At 37.3% G+C, this 17,719-nt stretch overlaps 2 protein-coding genes across 5 annotated transcripts in view; one reads left to right on the top strand and one right to left on the bottom strand.

Moving 5' to 3' along the window:
* The window catches only part of GABRA5 (gamma-aminobutyric acid type A receptor subunit alpha5), an 82,561-nt gene that overhangs the window by 54,910 nt on the left and 9,932 nt on the right, over positions 1-17,719 (bottom strand). Inside the window, exons 3-4 of the mRNA XM_026666720.2 lie at positions 9,732-9,853; positions 71-138 (exon numbers count right to left, since the gene is read on the bottom strand). Of these exons, the coding sequence (XP_026522505.1) occupies positions 71-138; positions 9,732-9,853 (190 nt within the window). The remainder of the gene's footprint in view (positions 1-70; positions 139-9,731; positions 9,854-17,719) is intronic.
* The window catches only part of GABRB3 (gamma-aminobutyric acid type A receptor subunit beta3), a 219,233-nt gene that overhangs the window by 42,038 nt on the left and 159,476 nt on the right, over positions 1-17,719 (top strand). The gene's annotated exons all lie outside the window — the stretch shown is intronic.

The following is a 17,719-nucleotide window of genomic DNA, read 5'->3' on the forward strand; positions in this document are numbered from 1 at the left end:
AGGATCCACTTGTCAAATTATCCAAGCAGCAATCATAGGAGAAGCTTAGAATCTGTGCAGTCCTACCTACCATTTCAGTGTCAGAAACTGGACCGAAACTGGTGACATAGATGTCTGTTTTCACTTCCGTTATTCTCTCTATTGGAAAAGAAAAGCATGTGGTAAAAAAATCAACAGCTGCTATATTAGCAGGTGAGTGAGAGAGAGCTGCCTTTAGCTTTGTTCTTGATAATAGAACTTCTGCAGAGTATTCCCTGGGACTCAAAACAGGAAAGAGCTTTCATCTCCCTGACTTCCATATCAAACCATTTGACAGTAATACGAGTGCAAAATACCGTTCAAATCCTGGACCAAAAAGTGGCAATATGCCTGGCACATCTTTAAAAAGCATCACTAATGTCCCCAAAATAATTTAAAAAATTTAAAATAGACAGCAAATGAAAACCTATTGTTCAAGGTTGCAAGTAATATGTCCCATTCCATAAGAACTCTGAGGCAGGCGTATTCCTCAAAGAACATTTTATTGGATACCAAATTGGCATTTTCTTGGTGGAAAACTGGCTCTAGGTTCCCGCCGGTTTTACACCCAATTGAAAGTAAAACTTTGTTACTTCCCCCCAGTTATCCATCACATAGTCCAATCAGCACCTATAGTCCAGTTGCTGGGTGACCTCAGTCTCCTTCTTTCAAACACCTGCACCAACATCCTTGATTCCCAGGGGAAAGAATTTTATTTTGGCTACAACAACCCAGCAATCTCTACACACCCCTTCCCTGGCCCCTTCGCTCCAGGCTGTGTCAGCCTTGAAGCTGTGAGAAGAAAACTCCCTAGAGAAAAGCTACAAAAGAAAATGGCCAGAGCTCAGCCAACTTCAGGGTTGACACACGTCTTACGTTGGAAAATTGTATTTCAACAATCTCACTCAAAACACCAATAGATTTTAGCAATTTTAATTCTGGTAGGCATATTGAACTGAAAAAACTGAAAAATGTTGCCTATCTTAGTTCTGAGAAATACAATAATAACTCATCACTTCTATATAAAGTATACCACAAAATCTTTGTCAGTGTATATTACAGTAGGTGAACCCAAGGGAAAAAGTTCTGACCACAGGTAGAAATATGTATATAAAATGGGTGCAAGATTGCATCCAAGCAAAAGTTACATCCAGGAATCTAAATTATTTCAAATAATAGAGCAATGTGCTGCCTGTTGGGATTCACATACAGTGTACATAACAATAGTACTTAGGCTTATATCCTGCCCACAGTGCTTTATAGCACTCTCTGAGCAGTTTATAGAGTCAGTGTATTGCCCCCAACGATCTGGATCCTCATTTTACCAACTTTGAAAAGATGGAAGTCTGAGTCAACCTTGAGCCAGTCGAGATCGAACTCCTGGCTGTGGACAGAGTTACCCTGTAATATTGCATTTTAACCACTGCACTACCACAGCTTCTGGATACATGCAACATTATGGTAAACATACAATAATATATGTAAACATACAAAGAAAAATAAAACAAAGGGGCAAATTTCCAGGGGAAGACATTAGATGCTCCAATTTCATAACAAATCACTGGGGATAAATAATATAGCTTACATCTGTTACAAGACTTAGCTTGGCCTTCAAGGTATGAATGCTAAATATCTAGGTAGCTGCATTTGCCACAGCATTTATGGTTTTGCGAAAAACCAATGCTGATCGTCTAACCAATGAAGTACATTTATTTTTCAGCACAACTTACAGTTAACCTCCTTTATTCTTTCAGAAAACATCAGCTTATAATATGAGCTGATTAATAGGACTTCTGCAGAGTGGGGATCGAAAATAGTCAAGATGGTTGACACAAATAGGTAACCATGGCCACATTCTTTTTCAGGTGCATCATGCATGTAATACAAATAGTCTTCAATAATATGTATCCATTAAAAAAGGGCAGAAGGGCTTTGTCAGAGTGTTTACAACATGACTACTATTGTGAGACAACCCATGGGAAAGAAAAACTGAACAACTTCCTCACACACCTCAACAGCCTACATCCAAAAATACAATTCACCATGGAAACAGAAGCTAACAATCAACTTCCCTTCTTAGATGTCTTAGTATACAAAAAATCCAATGGCTCCCTAGGACACACCATCTACCAGAAGAAAACACATAGAAAACCGCTATCTACACGCACTCTCACACCACCACCCAGCACAGATCAATTCCGTAGCCGAGACACTCATCTCCAGAACAAAATGCTTAGCCGACGAACAACACCTAAAAAACGAACTACACACTCTCACTAACGTACTAACAGCCAATGGATTCCAAAGAAAGATTACCCACCTAATCCAAAAACAAACCCCAACCAAAATCCAAGACAGAGAACAAGAGAACGGCAAAGCCCTCCTCCCATATATAAAAAGCACTACAGACAAAATCAGCAAGATCCTCCAAAAGCACAACATTAAGACAGCATTCTGCACAAACAAAAAAATATCCACCATCCTAAGAAACCCTAAAGACAGAATCGAGTTAGAAAACCAAGGAGTATACGAAATCCCATGCACCGCCTGCCCCAACACATACACCAGACAAACCAACAGAAGAATTAGCGCACGCACTGAAGAACACAAGAACTCAATCAAAAAAGAAGAACCGACCTCTTCCCTGGTCCAGCACCTCAAAGCCACAGGACATGAGATTGACTTTAAAAATACCAGAAATATCGCCAAAACTGAACACTTCAACAACAGAATAATCAGAGAAGCCATAGAGAGAGAAAAACGCCCACACAGCATGAATAAACAAGATGATACCTCCCTCCTACCAGCCATTTGGAAACCCGCCCTCATTAACAAACGAGTACCTAACATGAAGAATAACACCAGACCCACACCCACGAGAGCCACACAAGATGCTATCACCACACTTCCACGTAGAAAGCAGATTCACACCCAAACAGATGATGAGACACGACCACGGACCAGAAGCTGTACCGCAGCTGCATCACTACCCGCTTCAAACCCCTCCGACCCATACATGAAGTGAACTGACGCCCAACATGAAGATGTGGCATGACCACGAACGCGAAGCTAAACAACAGGATCACAGCTCACCAGCTCAAATCCCCCGACAACTAAGACTAACCTGAGCACAGCCAAGCCCCCACCTGAACAGAACACACCCCAGCCAATCAGAACACAGCCAACCCCCAACCAATCAGATCACAGCCAGGCCCCCAACCAATGAGAACACAGCCAAGCCCCCACCCAGTCAAGTCGCACTCCCACTGGCAGTTAAAAGGAAGAAGCAGCTGCAAGCTCACATTACTCCAAGAAGCACAACGCCGAAGACAGAAACCTGAAGATGACGAATGAGATTTCATTGAAACGTCGCCAAAATACTTCCAATTTTACACGGGAGAAAACCCGAATAACCAAAGATCCACATACAAATACCCGCGAAAACCTCAGAAAACACACACACACACATGCGCGCGTGCACACACACACACAGACACACACACACACATATATATATATATATATATATATATATATATATATATATATTGTATATATATATATATATATATATATATATATATATATATATATATATGTATATAGGCATTCAGCTTTGTTCAGGTATTTTCCCACGTCATAGTAGTTGTGCTTTTAAAGTTGTAGCGACGTTTCAGCAGAATCTCATCTGCCATCATCAGGCTTCTGTATAGTGTTCACTATACAGAAGCCTGATGGTGGCAGATGAGATTCTGCTGAAACGTCGCTACAACTTTAAAAGCACAACTACTATGACGTGGGAAAATACCCAAACAAAGCTGAATGCCATACATGTAAGTACCCGTGAAAACTTAAGAATATGTGTGTGTGTGTGTGTGTGTGTGTGTGTGTTTTTTCTTAAGTTTTCACGGGTACTTACATGTATGTTATTCAGCTTTGTTTGGGTATTTTCCCACGTCATTGTAGTTGTGCTTTTAAAGTTGTAGCAACGTTTGGCAGAATCTCATCTGCCATAAGAAGCCTGATGATGGCAGATGAGATTCTGCCGAAACGTTGCTACAACTTTAAAAGCACAACTACAATGACGTGGGAAAATACCTGAACAAAGCTGAATAACATACACACACACACACACACACACACATATACATACACATATACATATACATACATACATGTGTTAGGCAAATACCAGACAATCAATCAATCTTCAACTCTACACAGAGAACTACATTGGAGATTGAACACGAGGAAAAAGAGACGCCCTCTCATGGCCTCGCATCTTAAAGCAGCAGTACCCTGCTGACTCATCTTGGCTTACAGCCTTACAACAGCTGGTCAGCTATTAAATCTTCATTACCTTAACAGGCTTCAACTGTGCGATTGCCATCTTGCCATTTTTGGATCTGTCCCAACCTCCAAATGCCTCCATTGTTTAAGAGAAAGCAGAATGTACTTACTATTCAAATATGGCTTAGGAGACTTGACAGATTGATTTTCTACTTTCAAGTCAATTTTTGATTCCTGATAATTATTGATTCCCATAATTTTAATAAGATTAAAAAAATCCATTACAACTTTTGCAACTTTGAAAATGTTTATATTATTTTTAATGTTGAAAGATTTATAGTATTTTACCACAATCTTTTTTTTAAAAAAAATACCTAGAATTTTGATAGTTGCCACTATCATATATAGTTAATTGATATACCATTTTTCAACTTTGGAGATTCCTAATGTTAAATAAAAATAGTTTAATTAATTAGGAGCCCGAGGTTAAGGCTTCAAGCTAGAAACCAGAAGATGGTGAATTCTCACTTTGCCTTAGCCATGAAGACTACTGATTAACCTTGGACCAATCATACCCTCTCCGCCCTAGGAAGAAGCAAGCAAACCGAAATCTTGCCTAGAAAACTGCAGGGACCTGTCCAGTCAAACACCAGGAATCAAATAATGACTGAAAGGCACACATGCACAACAATGCTAACTATAAACAGACTGATGTGTTCTATTTTTTCCCACCCTAACACTAAAAGGAAAATCTCCTAATATTTTTATTTCTGGATTAGAAACACACTTAATTCTGAGTCAAACTATAATTTTAAATATAAATTTTCAAAGGAATCTGCTATAAGTCATGACAAAAGCACACACATCATGATAGATAGGTGATATAATTTGGGTGCATCTCATGATGCATGTTTTTCTTTGTACTAATTTTTTTATGACCAATGATTGGAATCCAACAAATTAACAGCAGAGAAAACAAAATAAAACAACATTGTTTATGGCAGGATTGTCCATGCAATCAAAAATGCCTGTTTTATAAACAAGATAGCAAAATTTGGCCATGTTCAAAGAAACTGCCATTTGTTTTATAATAGAAGCAAACATGGAATGAACAGAACTGCATGGATACTTTTTAAATAGAGTTATAAGGTGAACACTTGCATTCTTATAAAAATGCAGTGTAACAAGACATCACCATTTTTGCAGAATTGCCTTGTTCCCTATGGATTCACAACTGTCCCATTAAGGAGAGAACCAGACCTTCTGAAAAGGACATTAAATTCAACCACTATACATACATGCAAATCCATTCAGCTGCCTCAATTTTGATCAAGCCTGCCTCTAGGGCCACAGTAGCTGCATATGTGTTTTGACCAAATGAAGTTTTAATGTTGCTATTATTTGGGAAGGTAAAATGCCTGGTGTATAAACTGGTCTTTTAACCACTAGGCATGTACTTCAGGTTGTTTTTCAAAAATTAAGATCTTGGTTTTAGAGGAGCTGATCTCAAGGGCAACCTCAAAGGGTAGGGTATTGGCTAGGCCAGGGGTCCCCAACCACCGGTCCGTGGAACAAGTCCTACCAGGCCACTGGTTTGCTGGGCGCTGCCATCTTGTTTTGATGAAAAAGTGCTTCCGGTGAGCTTTTCCGGGTAGAAATCCATTTCTACCCGGAAAAGCTCACCGGAAGCGCTGGGCGCTGCCATCTTGTTTTGATGAAAAAGTGCTTCCGGTGAGCTCACCGGAAGCACTTTTTCATCAAAACAAGATGGCGGCGCCCAGCTGATGCCGGTACCGGGCCGCACCATAAAAAAGGTTGGGGATACCGGGCCGCGGCATAAAAAAGGTTGGGGATCACTGGGCTAGGCCACTAGTTTTAATGAAACCCAATAAATGGTTTGTTATATAAACACTACACTGTCTATATACAATATGGTTTATTGTATATAGATAGTGCCTCATGTTTATTGCTTCATTTTGAGGGTGCTCTAAATTAGTTATTTGGGACACAAGAAGGTTAATATACAAATTAAACAACTGGGGGAAAAATATATCCCCATCTCCCTATTTTTCAAGCTAGAATCTCTTTAGTGCAATGACTTTGCATACAGCAACAGACCTTTTATTCTAGAACTCTCATCAAGTTTATGCATTAGTATTAGTAGGTTCTACCCATAGATTTATGAGTTTATGCCACAACCTTATCCTGGAAGTAAGATGAAGTGCACTCCTAAACATGATGAATAAATGTGATTATATAATGCAAAGCCTGGCTTTGATTAATATTTTTCAACCAGATGTTGCTGAATGAGGGCATGGTCAAGGATATACAATGTCCAACTCTAAAACATGTTTGCTCATCTGCCAAAATATGCTTTAGTCTAGACTGACCTAATCAGGAAATGTATTATGTAACAGAGAACTTACAGTAATTATTCTGTTTAAAAGGCTGATGGTTAGTTGGCAACTGCTGGCCATTGTTTTACAGATAGATGTCACTATAATGCTTTGGTGTTTGCCCACAGTGTTCGACATAGGTAAAGGGAAAAGCAAGTACAGGGATTCACCATTCCAAATTATTGCATAAATTACTCTTGAAGTAATTATCTGGAACTATGCCAGATTTAAGCTGTCTTATAAGGCCTGTTATTTTAGAATTTGTAATTGGAGTTGTTAGGCAACTGCTTGAGATTTGTGTCAGATTCATGGAACTCTTTTTCTACCTATTTCTAGAAGTATTTTTCCCCTCAAATCTCTTTCTTAAGTAATACCATAAAGTTGTCCTCCCACACTGTTGCCAGTAAAATATAAAAGAAACGCAAGAGTCAGGATGCATATGATGTTGTTTCCTCCAAAATCATGCAACTGACTTTCCAGTTTTATCTTATTTTAGTATAAATGTGTGGGGATTGTGAGAGAGATTTTGAAGAAAATCACACATATACAAAACAGAAATAAGGAAATTCACACATCCATACTAGTGAGGTTCTTTTAAAAAAAACAAAGCAAAACAAATACCTACACAAGAGAGAGAATCAGTTTCAGTAAATATAGGTTATATTTGAGTTATATTACATTTTCCTCTCTTCCCAAATCATAGTCTCCTTCAAATCACATCTACACATGATTTCACACATCAAAAATTTTAGTCATTATTCTAGAAAATAGAATAATGATATTCTGCCTAGTTTTCTCACGTTTTATTTACTTCAATCTCTCCGTCTCTCCCCCCTCCGTGTTTCTGTGTGTGTATGTGTGTGTGTGTGTGTGTGTGTGTGTGTGTGTGTGTAACTTCAAGTCAGTTTTTTATTCCTTTTGAGTGTTTGAACTAGTCTCTGTTGTTTTCTTGGCAATGTTTTTCAAAAATGCTGGCCGTTGCCTCCTCCTTAGGGCTAAGAGAGGATTATTGTCCCAAGTCATCTAAGCTAGTTTTATGCCTAAGGCAGAACTAGAATATCCAATTTCAATCACTACACCAGGGGTGTCAAACTCGATTTCATTGAGGGCCGCATCAGAGTTTGTGTTTGATCTCAGAGGGCCAGAGGTGGGCCTGGCCAGCTTGATGTCACTCATGTGTGGGGCACCTGAGATCCTGAGATCCCCTGAGATCTTCCCTCACTCTCATTATAATCTCCTTCCTTCCTTCCCTTCTCTTCTTTTTCCTTCCCTCTTCATTTTCCTTTCTTCTTCCTTCCCCTCTTTTCTTATTTTTCCTTCCTTTCTCTCGTCCCATCTTTCCTTCTTTTTCTTTTTCCCTTTCTCTTTTCCTGTCCCTTCCTGCATGATCAAATGCAAAAATAGAAACGTTTCTCTCTTTTTGGTTTGCTTTTAGTTTGTTTCGATAGCCCTCTTTCAGTGAAAATGAAGCCCGGGGAGCCACCTCATTTTCAGCCGCAACAGCCTCCTGCAGCCCTCTGCTACCAAAAGTGAAGCTTGGGGAGACCGTGTGTCATCCCCTGCACCCTGTTTTCGGCCACAACTGCTTCCTGCAGCACTCTGCCAGCAAAAACAGAGGTTGGGGCCTCCTGAGCTTCGTTTTCGGTGGCAGAGGCACTGTGGGCCGTTCATTTGCTATCTCCAGGCCTGCGGGCCAGATCTAAGCACCCTGTGGGGCCAAATCCAGCAGGCCTTGAGTTTGACACTCCTGCACCCCTGCAAACTAGCTTTCTTGATTTACCCATTAAGGAAGCCATTGATTTATTTACTGAAGTCTAAAATATTTGGTCATTTATAGAAACTTGTTTACTAGAAAATCAGTGGCAGAGGACAATCAATTTTATTAGTTAACTTCATGGGATAGCTCTTTGTGTCTGTTTTTATGAAACGTTGGTATTAATCTCGGGAGGCCATTTAAACCTCCCGACGGCATGCGAACAAGTAGATGTGTAGAGAAAAAGTGATCCATCCTTAGAAGATTCTTCCGTGGCATTTCCACAAAACAGATTGTCCTCTTATAGCAGGAAAGGTGGAAAGGGGACCGTGCTGGGGACATGCTGAAAGAGTTTTATGATCTCTTAATTCCAAAATTTCCAAAATGGGGACATTTCTTACCGGTTACTTAATCCCCACTGCCCTCATATTAAATGCGACTGCAGGTGATTTTCATATAGTCTGGCAGCACAGACCCTACAGCTTGCTTTTAAATACAAGCTTTCTCCTCTCTATCCCCATGAAACACGAAAGCGGCAACTGTGATTGTTCTCAAGATGACAAGCATGAATTCTGACTGGAAGACATAAAACAATCTTTAAGATAAAAAAAAATAAAAGAAAGGAAACCACCCTTTGGGAAGGTTGTAATATGCTCTCAGCACGTATTTTGACTAATCCCTTGTCTTGCCATGTTGCTCCCTACGATTATCTTTATGTTTAAAACACTGGTATACTCTCCTTTATTCAAAGGGCAGTGAATGGTAATAATATCTACATTAAAAGGTAACAACAAAAACATACCTTGAATGATAAAATGAACCAACCAAGGGCATAAAGCAAACAGAAGCATTTCTGAAATTATTTCTGGGGAGGAAACATTGAACTTATTACAAGAAGGACAGCAGGAAGGTTGCTGTTGTTTAAAATAAATACGTGTCATAACCAAGGAGCCACACCAAAGAAGTGTTTTCTTTATTACATACTAAACTTTCAGTATGGTGCATTGAGAGCCAATCTGGTCTAGTGGTCGTTAAGGCGTCAAGCTAGAAACCACAAAGCTCGTGATTTCTGCTCCCATCTTAATCATGAAAGCAGCTGGATGACCTTGGACCAGTCATTCTCTCCTAGCCTAAGTCAAATCACAGTGGTGTTGTTGTGGAGAAATAGGAGGAGAAAGGATATCATTGCTACCTTAAGCTATCTGTAAAAATAATAAAGATAAGATATAAATAAATAAATAATAAAATAAAAATGATTGTATTATTTATCATACCTCCCAGACCTGGGCGAAGTCTGTTATCATATCCATCCAATAGGCCATCAAGGATCCGAGTGAATACAGTAATGTTATCATTGGTGTCATGTTTCCCTGAAGCTGTTGGCATCTGTGAGAAGCTGTTAAAAGTGAGAGTGTAGGAAGAACGTAAATATAATCAACCTTGGCTAGAGGTTGCCTTATATTTCAATTTTCATTTAATTATTTAGATTGGTTTATTGCTGGCTATCAACATTTCCTGGTGGTTTACAATAAAGATAGTAAGCATCTAGGACTGGATAATGGAAGACTTCGCAGGGGAAATTACAGGAAAATGTGTGGCCTTAACTGTTTTATAGAAAACTTAACCGTTTTATAGAAGCTTTCTGCCATTATATTCCACCATTGTGCATTTGTTCTTCATTTATATCCTGTAAACAAACACACACACCTCTGCATATATTTTCCCTTATCAGCAGAAATCACTGTGCCGGAAAGAGCCTCAGGAATCATCAATCCCTGCAAATTCAGGAAATGTGATGCATGGTTGATACTCACGAATAACAAGGGCAGTTTGCAACATTTTTTTGAAATAATCTGTATTAATGTTGAACAGTTGATACAGTTAGAACCTCTATAAAAATCCCCGAAGAGCAGGACCCTAGACTTGTTAGGTACACTGTTTTTTTAAAGCTTCATGTCCCATGCTGAATGGCCATTACCCTAAACAGTCTTGATTACGTTCAATGGATAAATACAAAGTACAGACAATAATTAATTGACTTCTCTCTGTAGATCAGTTTCCCAATTTGGATCTACCATTGACGCTGGACAATCATGGAGCAAGTGACAAGGAAAACAGTTAACTTCTATTGTTAAACTGTTAAACCAGCTGCATCCCCAATCACAGGAGAAACTTACCAATAGCTTTGGTGACTCACATGCTGGTAGCCTCCAGTTTGAATTATTGTATTAGAAATTATGCTCTGTGAATAGCCCGAAAGACAGTCTAAAGCTTGCAGCTGGGCTAGAATACCCAGCAGCACGGGTAGCGTGAGTATCTCTTGAGATTTGACAACATCCATTTAACACAACTTCAATGGTTGCTGGTTGCTTTTTGAGGCCAATTAAAAATGTTTCTAATGATGTATAAAGCCTTACACAGCTTTAGATAAAGGATCTTGCAGGATTGCCTAATCCTACAGAGTCTGTCTTGCATGATTAGATCACTGCAGCTCCAATAGTTACGTTTGACACAAGAATTAGCTGTGAATGTGGCAGCATATTCGTCCAGTAAAAATAAAATAATTGTACAGTTATTTATGTTTCTTTTCTTCTTGTTCAGATTCAAGTTACGGAACAAAGTGCCATTGGACTTGAAACAAACCCTTTTTCTTATCACATCTCACTAGACTTTAGAGAAGGCACTCAAACAGATAAAAGCTTTTACCAAGGCTTTAACTGTTTTAACTCTCTTTTGAATAACTTATATTTCTATGATGTAAATATAAAGCATCTTACTGTTTTAATAATGCATTAACTTTTATTTTGCACTGTGCTTTTGTATTTCTGGGAGCCACCTTGGGCCATTAATATGATTTAGCATACAAAACTCTAAATAAATTTAGAAATATGTAATGCATAAGTGGGAGGACAGGCATCTCTGTACAATAGAAGCACCCACTTTTTCTAGGTCTGTTGTTGTACTTGTTTTTTTGAAAGATACTTTAAAATTTACATTCAAAAAGTTGTTGATCGGGCCAAACAAAATTTTAATTTGGTTATATAGTTCTACTTAGTTTAAATTAACTCAAGTGAATTGGATTATTCCACAGTTATGTAATGAATTATTTCTCACATTCTAATACATGTAAAAATACTATTTGGTGGTATCTTTTTTAAAGAAAAACTTCTGAAACTCTTTTCAAAGCTTTAGGGAGCCACATGTAGCTCAGGAGTTTCAGATTCTGTACACCTGCTTTAAAAAATATTCAACAGACTTTCAAACCAAAAAAACTTGATGATTAAATCACTTCTCAGGTTGGCAATGGTTTTGCAGACCATTATGTAAAAAGTCAGATGCAAGTTTTTCTTTTACAGGAAGATTATTAGAAAGAAAATAAGAGGTATTGATACATCAGGATAGATTAGTTCTAAACTGAAAAAAAGTTCAGCTGCCGGAATTCTAACTACATCCCTCTGAGTTCAATAAATATTATTAAATATATCTTAAAGAATCTTGCTTGGTCAATTTTTAGTTTTAGGCAGTTGCTAAAGAGTCTAACAATTCTAGCCTTAGATTAAAAGAAAGCTGTTTTCTACATGTCTCAGCTTCCCAAGGCCACCAAGTAATCAATCAAATAACCATTAATTTCTATAGCATGGGATAAAGCAGACTAGAGTTTAAATTGAGGACTCTTCATACTGCAATGGGCATTCAAATTATTGTGTTTTATTTCATTCTTATCTACCATAAAGAATGTGAGAAAAACACTGCCAAATTATATTCCCAATTTTTCTGCCAAGTTTAGCCAAGAGCAATGGTCAAGTAGGACTTTGTCATTTCTGCAGCTACTGACCATGTATAAATGTACTTGTTTTCCTTTCTTTTTCTCTTTTCTTTTTATAACCCACCCCTTCTGGCCTTTTCAAAACCTTTTCTGTTTTAATTGACCTTTCACAAATCCTAGCTACTTTTTTAAGCTGAAGAACTTGAGAGACGGAAGCTGCAGGTGTAACACAGTAATAGTGAGAAGTAGCATACCATTTCTCAAAGACCTATTTGTATCTGTAAATTTTATATAAGTGGCTTTTAAAATCTTACAAATCTGTATTGAGGCAGGCAATCAAATCAATTTCCTCAAAAACTCCTCAATTTCATCTTGATCTCACTTTCTCTGCCCTAAATGAGCATATATGAAAATTGTGATTTTATGGTGATTTTAACAATTGAAACAATGAGTACAGATGAGTAAAACAACCCCTTTTGACCATTTTATCTGTTTGAAATGGTTAAACTTGGACATTTCTTTAGAAGTTAAAAATAGCACATTGTCAAATGCAGACCACGCACAAAAGCAGTGAATGTAATTATGGTTCTGCTAGTCTGGTTGAAGCGTGGGGAGGACTTAAACCCTCTGTGCAATGTCACTTCTCTAAATGCAGGAAAAGGAAGCCCTAAAACATTGTTTTTCAAAATAATAGGAGGGGAAAGGAAAGATACTTTTCTTTGAAGAAATATTAGGACTGTTAAAAGCTCGTGTTTCTTTACTCTACACACACTATTATGTTCTCTTTTTTTCTGGAAACATAGATTGTAGAATTATCCAAAGATAAAAAATCTAAGTTAGTGAGAAAAGAAAAATTGCAATGGTTCCATTTCTCACCTGAACTGCTGACACTTTCTGATGAAATCCTTTATGACTTAAACAACTAATGCTTTGTAGAGTTTCCTTGTAATTTTAATTCTATTTTTAGCTTCGTATAAGAAACAATTAGAAAACAAAAAAACAAAAACAAAACAGGAAGAGGAGGTATGACCTAGAATGCTTTAATGATTTCCAGTGCTTAATTCAGCTTTTTAGTTTTGATCAATTTAATGAAATAACACTTACGGGAATATACCTTTGTTTGATCTAGCACATATCCATGAAAAATATGTTAACACTTTTTTTAAAGGTTATTTACCTGAGAAAAAATAACTGAATTCTAAAGCAGTATGATTTTTATTTGCCAACTACCATGATTAATTGATGAAAAGATTTTAGGGTAAATATAACATTGTTCTGATAAAACAATACCAAAACACATGGAAACATTTGGTATATATGAATTTTATCCCACCACAGACAACTATTATGTCCCCATATATGATTTCAGTTATTCACTTATTTGCAGACAAACTTACAAAGAGAAAAGGCACTTTAAGATATTGAATTTAGTTTGTAAACATGTCAATTGAACCGAATTATTGTGGAATAACACATACAGAATGCACACAAGGGGGCATGCACATAATTCACCAATTAAAATTTCTACAATTTTTTTAATATGACATATTCTTTATATGTTAAGTGAAATGTACACAAGCATAGTTTGTCAATGAAAGGTGAGACAAACTGAATTTAGACAACCATTGGATGTCTGACTAAGCTAATGTTGTTTGATGTTACAGATTCATGTCAGCAGCTAACCCTCACTTCAAAATATAATGAAGTAATAAATCACTCTTTAAATCGCTGCTCAAATTTTACCTATGGTGTCTACGCCATATGTCTCAAGGAGATGCCTAACCTTTCACAAACTAATCAACTCAAATAGAGACTACTTGTTTCATTTTAATGAAAAGTAGATGATCAATGTATTCTCCAGCAGCTTGGACATAAAATTGAGAATCCTGCAAAATGTTCTCTAATCAGAATTGTTTCCCTGAGCAAAGACTGCACTGTTCTCAAGTAAATTCTGGATGGAAAACTCAAGGATAAGGTTCAAACATCATAACGAATATTTCTTATAAATTCCACTTTATTGTTCCATTTTACTGCTATGCTATACCCACTTGCCAAAATCTCACTTGTCTTTGACCCAATATAGGAATGCTAAACAGTAAGACTATCAAGGAAGACATGTATCTCTGTTATCATTCATGGTTTTTTTTCCGCAAAATTTTTATTGATTTTTAAAAAACAAACATAAACAAACAAAACACAAAACATGAAAACATAAAACATCTTTTTTGAAAGCAGCTTGATCTTACATCTTACATCTCTTCGTACAGACACAAATTCAAATTCATATTCATTTTATATACCATTTCATATCTTATTACCATTCTACATTTTCTATATAGCTTCTCCCCTCTTTTAACTCTCTTAATTCTATTTTATTTATTTCATCTCAATTTAAATCATTATACTTATATCCCTTGTCTGTCCTGTTTCAGCTGTCTATTATCTTTTCTCATTAAAACAAAGTTTCTCCTGTAATCACTGATTGGAGTATGACGCCTTTATATCTTTCCCCTAAATTTATAACACTTAGTATAATACATAGCTTTCATTCGGATTCTGCTTAGTACATTCTAAAGCTACACACTATATTTTAAGAAAAGAAGAAATTATAAATATATAATATAATTAAAACAACAATCCATACCAGTTCAACTCTATTGTTAAAATTAATATTCATTTAAATCTTAAACATTTTACACATTACTTTTCAAATAAGTATCATGCTTCTATGGGAACACTTATAAATTTTCCGTAGTTACTTCCCCCCCATTTCACTTATATTTTAAAACATTGTGTAATTTAAATGTTCCCATTCCTTCCTAATTCAATTCTCTCATTTATTTCATTTCATTTATTTTATTTTATTCAAAAAAGTTTCACTGAATTACACTGAGTATTTTATCCCATTTTATAATCATATGTTGTTCCAATTTTCTAACATTATTTCTAATACAAGTATAACAATACAATCTTATGTACCTTTGCAGAATCTCTTTTTCAGTTATATTTTTACCCATTATCTCTGAATAAGTCCTGTTTCTTTACATTTTGTTCCAAACCTTTGTAGCTTCTCTTCCCTTCCTTCCTCCCTTGCTTCTTCTCTCTGCCCTTTTTACCCCCTTGTCTCTCCACCTCCATTTCCCTCTTCTGTGTTCCTCTTTTCTGTTGCTTTCTAACATTATATCCACTTTTCACCTTATTTTTCCCTTTTTTGGTTGTTTTTTAAGGTCTTAAATTCTCTATTCTCTTTCCCCTCTTTCTTCCCCAAATAAAGTTACTTGTTCATTAAAGGTGGCTTCTTCTTTGTCCCAATCTTCTTGTTGCACAGTCTTTTCTTGTATTTTCTCATAGGTACAGATCGCTATTTCTAAGAAATGAAAAATGGAGCCAAAAGAGCCCTTCCCTTCTTGTTCCTCTTCTTTATATTTTTTAAATTTCATTCATCATCCACAAGTAATGCCATTGTAAAAAAAAATTTAAACAACCACCCAAGTGTTTTTAATCATTCAAATGTAATTTCCAAAAGTCCCAAAGTCACCAAACAATCCAAATACACACAAGCTGTTTCATTTAACACTTTCTTCTTTTTTCACTTTCTCTTCCTGGGGTTGCAAATTAGTTACAAAGTTCCAGTTAAAATGTATCTTTTAGAAGTCTTATTGCGGCTTAACTTTAGATTCTTTTAAATTCCAAGCAGCCTTCTCCAGCCAAATCTTACTCTTATTCGTTTCCTCTCCCTTCCCACTTACAGAAAAAAATTTTTTTCAAGAGTTCAGAAATCTTTATTGTCCCCTTAGCATTTAATTTTCCAGTTTAATTACCTGCTGGTACCAAAGTGGGTTTTTCCGATTTCTCATTCATCTGCTGTCAACGTAAGAAAGGAGAGTGAAAAAAAACTTTCCCTTTTCACTTTCATTCGCTGCTTCCGAATCTTCTTTGGGAGCTATGTATCTTTTTTGAAATTTAAATTCCAGGATACCTTAGTTCTTGCTTCTTATCCCGGTCAGTCAAAACTTTCACTTCTTAACTTCCTTCTGCACTTTCTTTTCTGGCTGAGTGCTTCTTTAAGGCGGCCATTTCTGACCACCGCTCTTACCGCCTTCGGAAAAGGGAGTTTAGCCAGCTGAGGAGGAGAGGTGCGGCTCCCCTCAAACCCTGCTGGGTCTCCCCTGTCTTCACCACCTCTACGGGGTGGCTTAGCCCCGAAGCCAGCTGGCTCGGGACACTCCAGCGGTGAGCCCAGGCAGAAACCGCGCACGATCGCGGATTCCTGCCTGCCCCGAAGCGCTGCAAACTGGAACTCCATTCATGTTATAAATTCATGACCAGGGGTGGACAATTAATTTTCCCAAAGGGCCACATGAGAAACCAGGAATGCTGTGGAGGCCCACCATGCCCCATCCCCAATGCTACCACCACTCCGCTCTTCCTCACCACCAATCCACTGCTGCTACCCCAATGCCCCCCATTGCTGCTACCTCACACTGCCCCACCAATGCTGCCAATGCCACTGGCCCAGTTGCGACTGCCTGACAGCCGTATAAAATGTCCAAGTCTGCTCATGGGGGTTGAACTGGCTACCAACAGGGACCAAAAGCAGAAGATGAATCTGGAGCCCAAAGAGATGTATTCCTGTTGCATTATTTTGCCATAATATTTAGCTACAATGAGATAAGTGAATTTTGTAAAGTTTTGTTGAATGGGTTCATTTAAAACAGCAAACAGTTTGCTCAGATCATATAAAATATCTTGGAGCTTTTAGATGCAGATTTGTCCTTTAAATGTTTAAAACACCACCATGTATTTTAAACATCTACAGGTAATTCTCAATTTACAACCACAGAATTTCCATTGCTAAGCAAGGTGATTGTTAACTGAGACACATCCAATTTTAAAGCTGTTTTTGTGCAATTGTTAAATCAATTACATGGTTAAATAAATCTTCCCCCCTTGACTTTGAAGATCGCCAATGGTGATCATGTAACTCCATGAAGTTGCAAACCTTCATAAATACATGCTGGCTGTCAAGCACCCAAATTTTGATCACATACCCTTGGGGGTGCTGCAATGGTCATAAGTGCAAGGAGCAGTTGTAAGTAACATTTTTCAGTACTGTTGTATCTTTGAACAGTCACTAAACAAATGGTTGTAAGTTGAGGACTAACTGTACTGCTTTCAGAGGTTTCTCCTAATGTGCTTCTTTCATAAATGCAACTAAAATTAATCAGTTGCTTTAGACTTCAAGATAAATGTTGGTTCTGAAGCAAATTCTCTTTATTATAGATGCTTCTCCAGCAATATGGAAAAAGGGAAAATGTTTACCATAGAGAACACATTTCTGCAATCGTCTTAGGAACCTCTCCTACCAATGAAGAGGCATTGGGAAAATTGTTGGAAAAGTTTTGCTTTTAATGACTTTGTTCTTATTGAACTGAAGTAAAATAAATAGCAGAGGTTACCTTTTAAAATATGTATTTTAAAATATGTATTTTAGAG

This window comes from Notechis scutatus, chromosome 5 (assembly GCF_049901735.1).
Source record: "Notechis scutatus isolate UNSWTSFEM ecotype Mainland chromosome 5, rNotScu1.2, whole genome shotgun sequence".
Lineage (NCBI taxonomy): Eukaryota > Metazoa > Chordata > Lepidosauria > Squamata > Elapidae > Notechis > Notechis scutatus.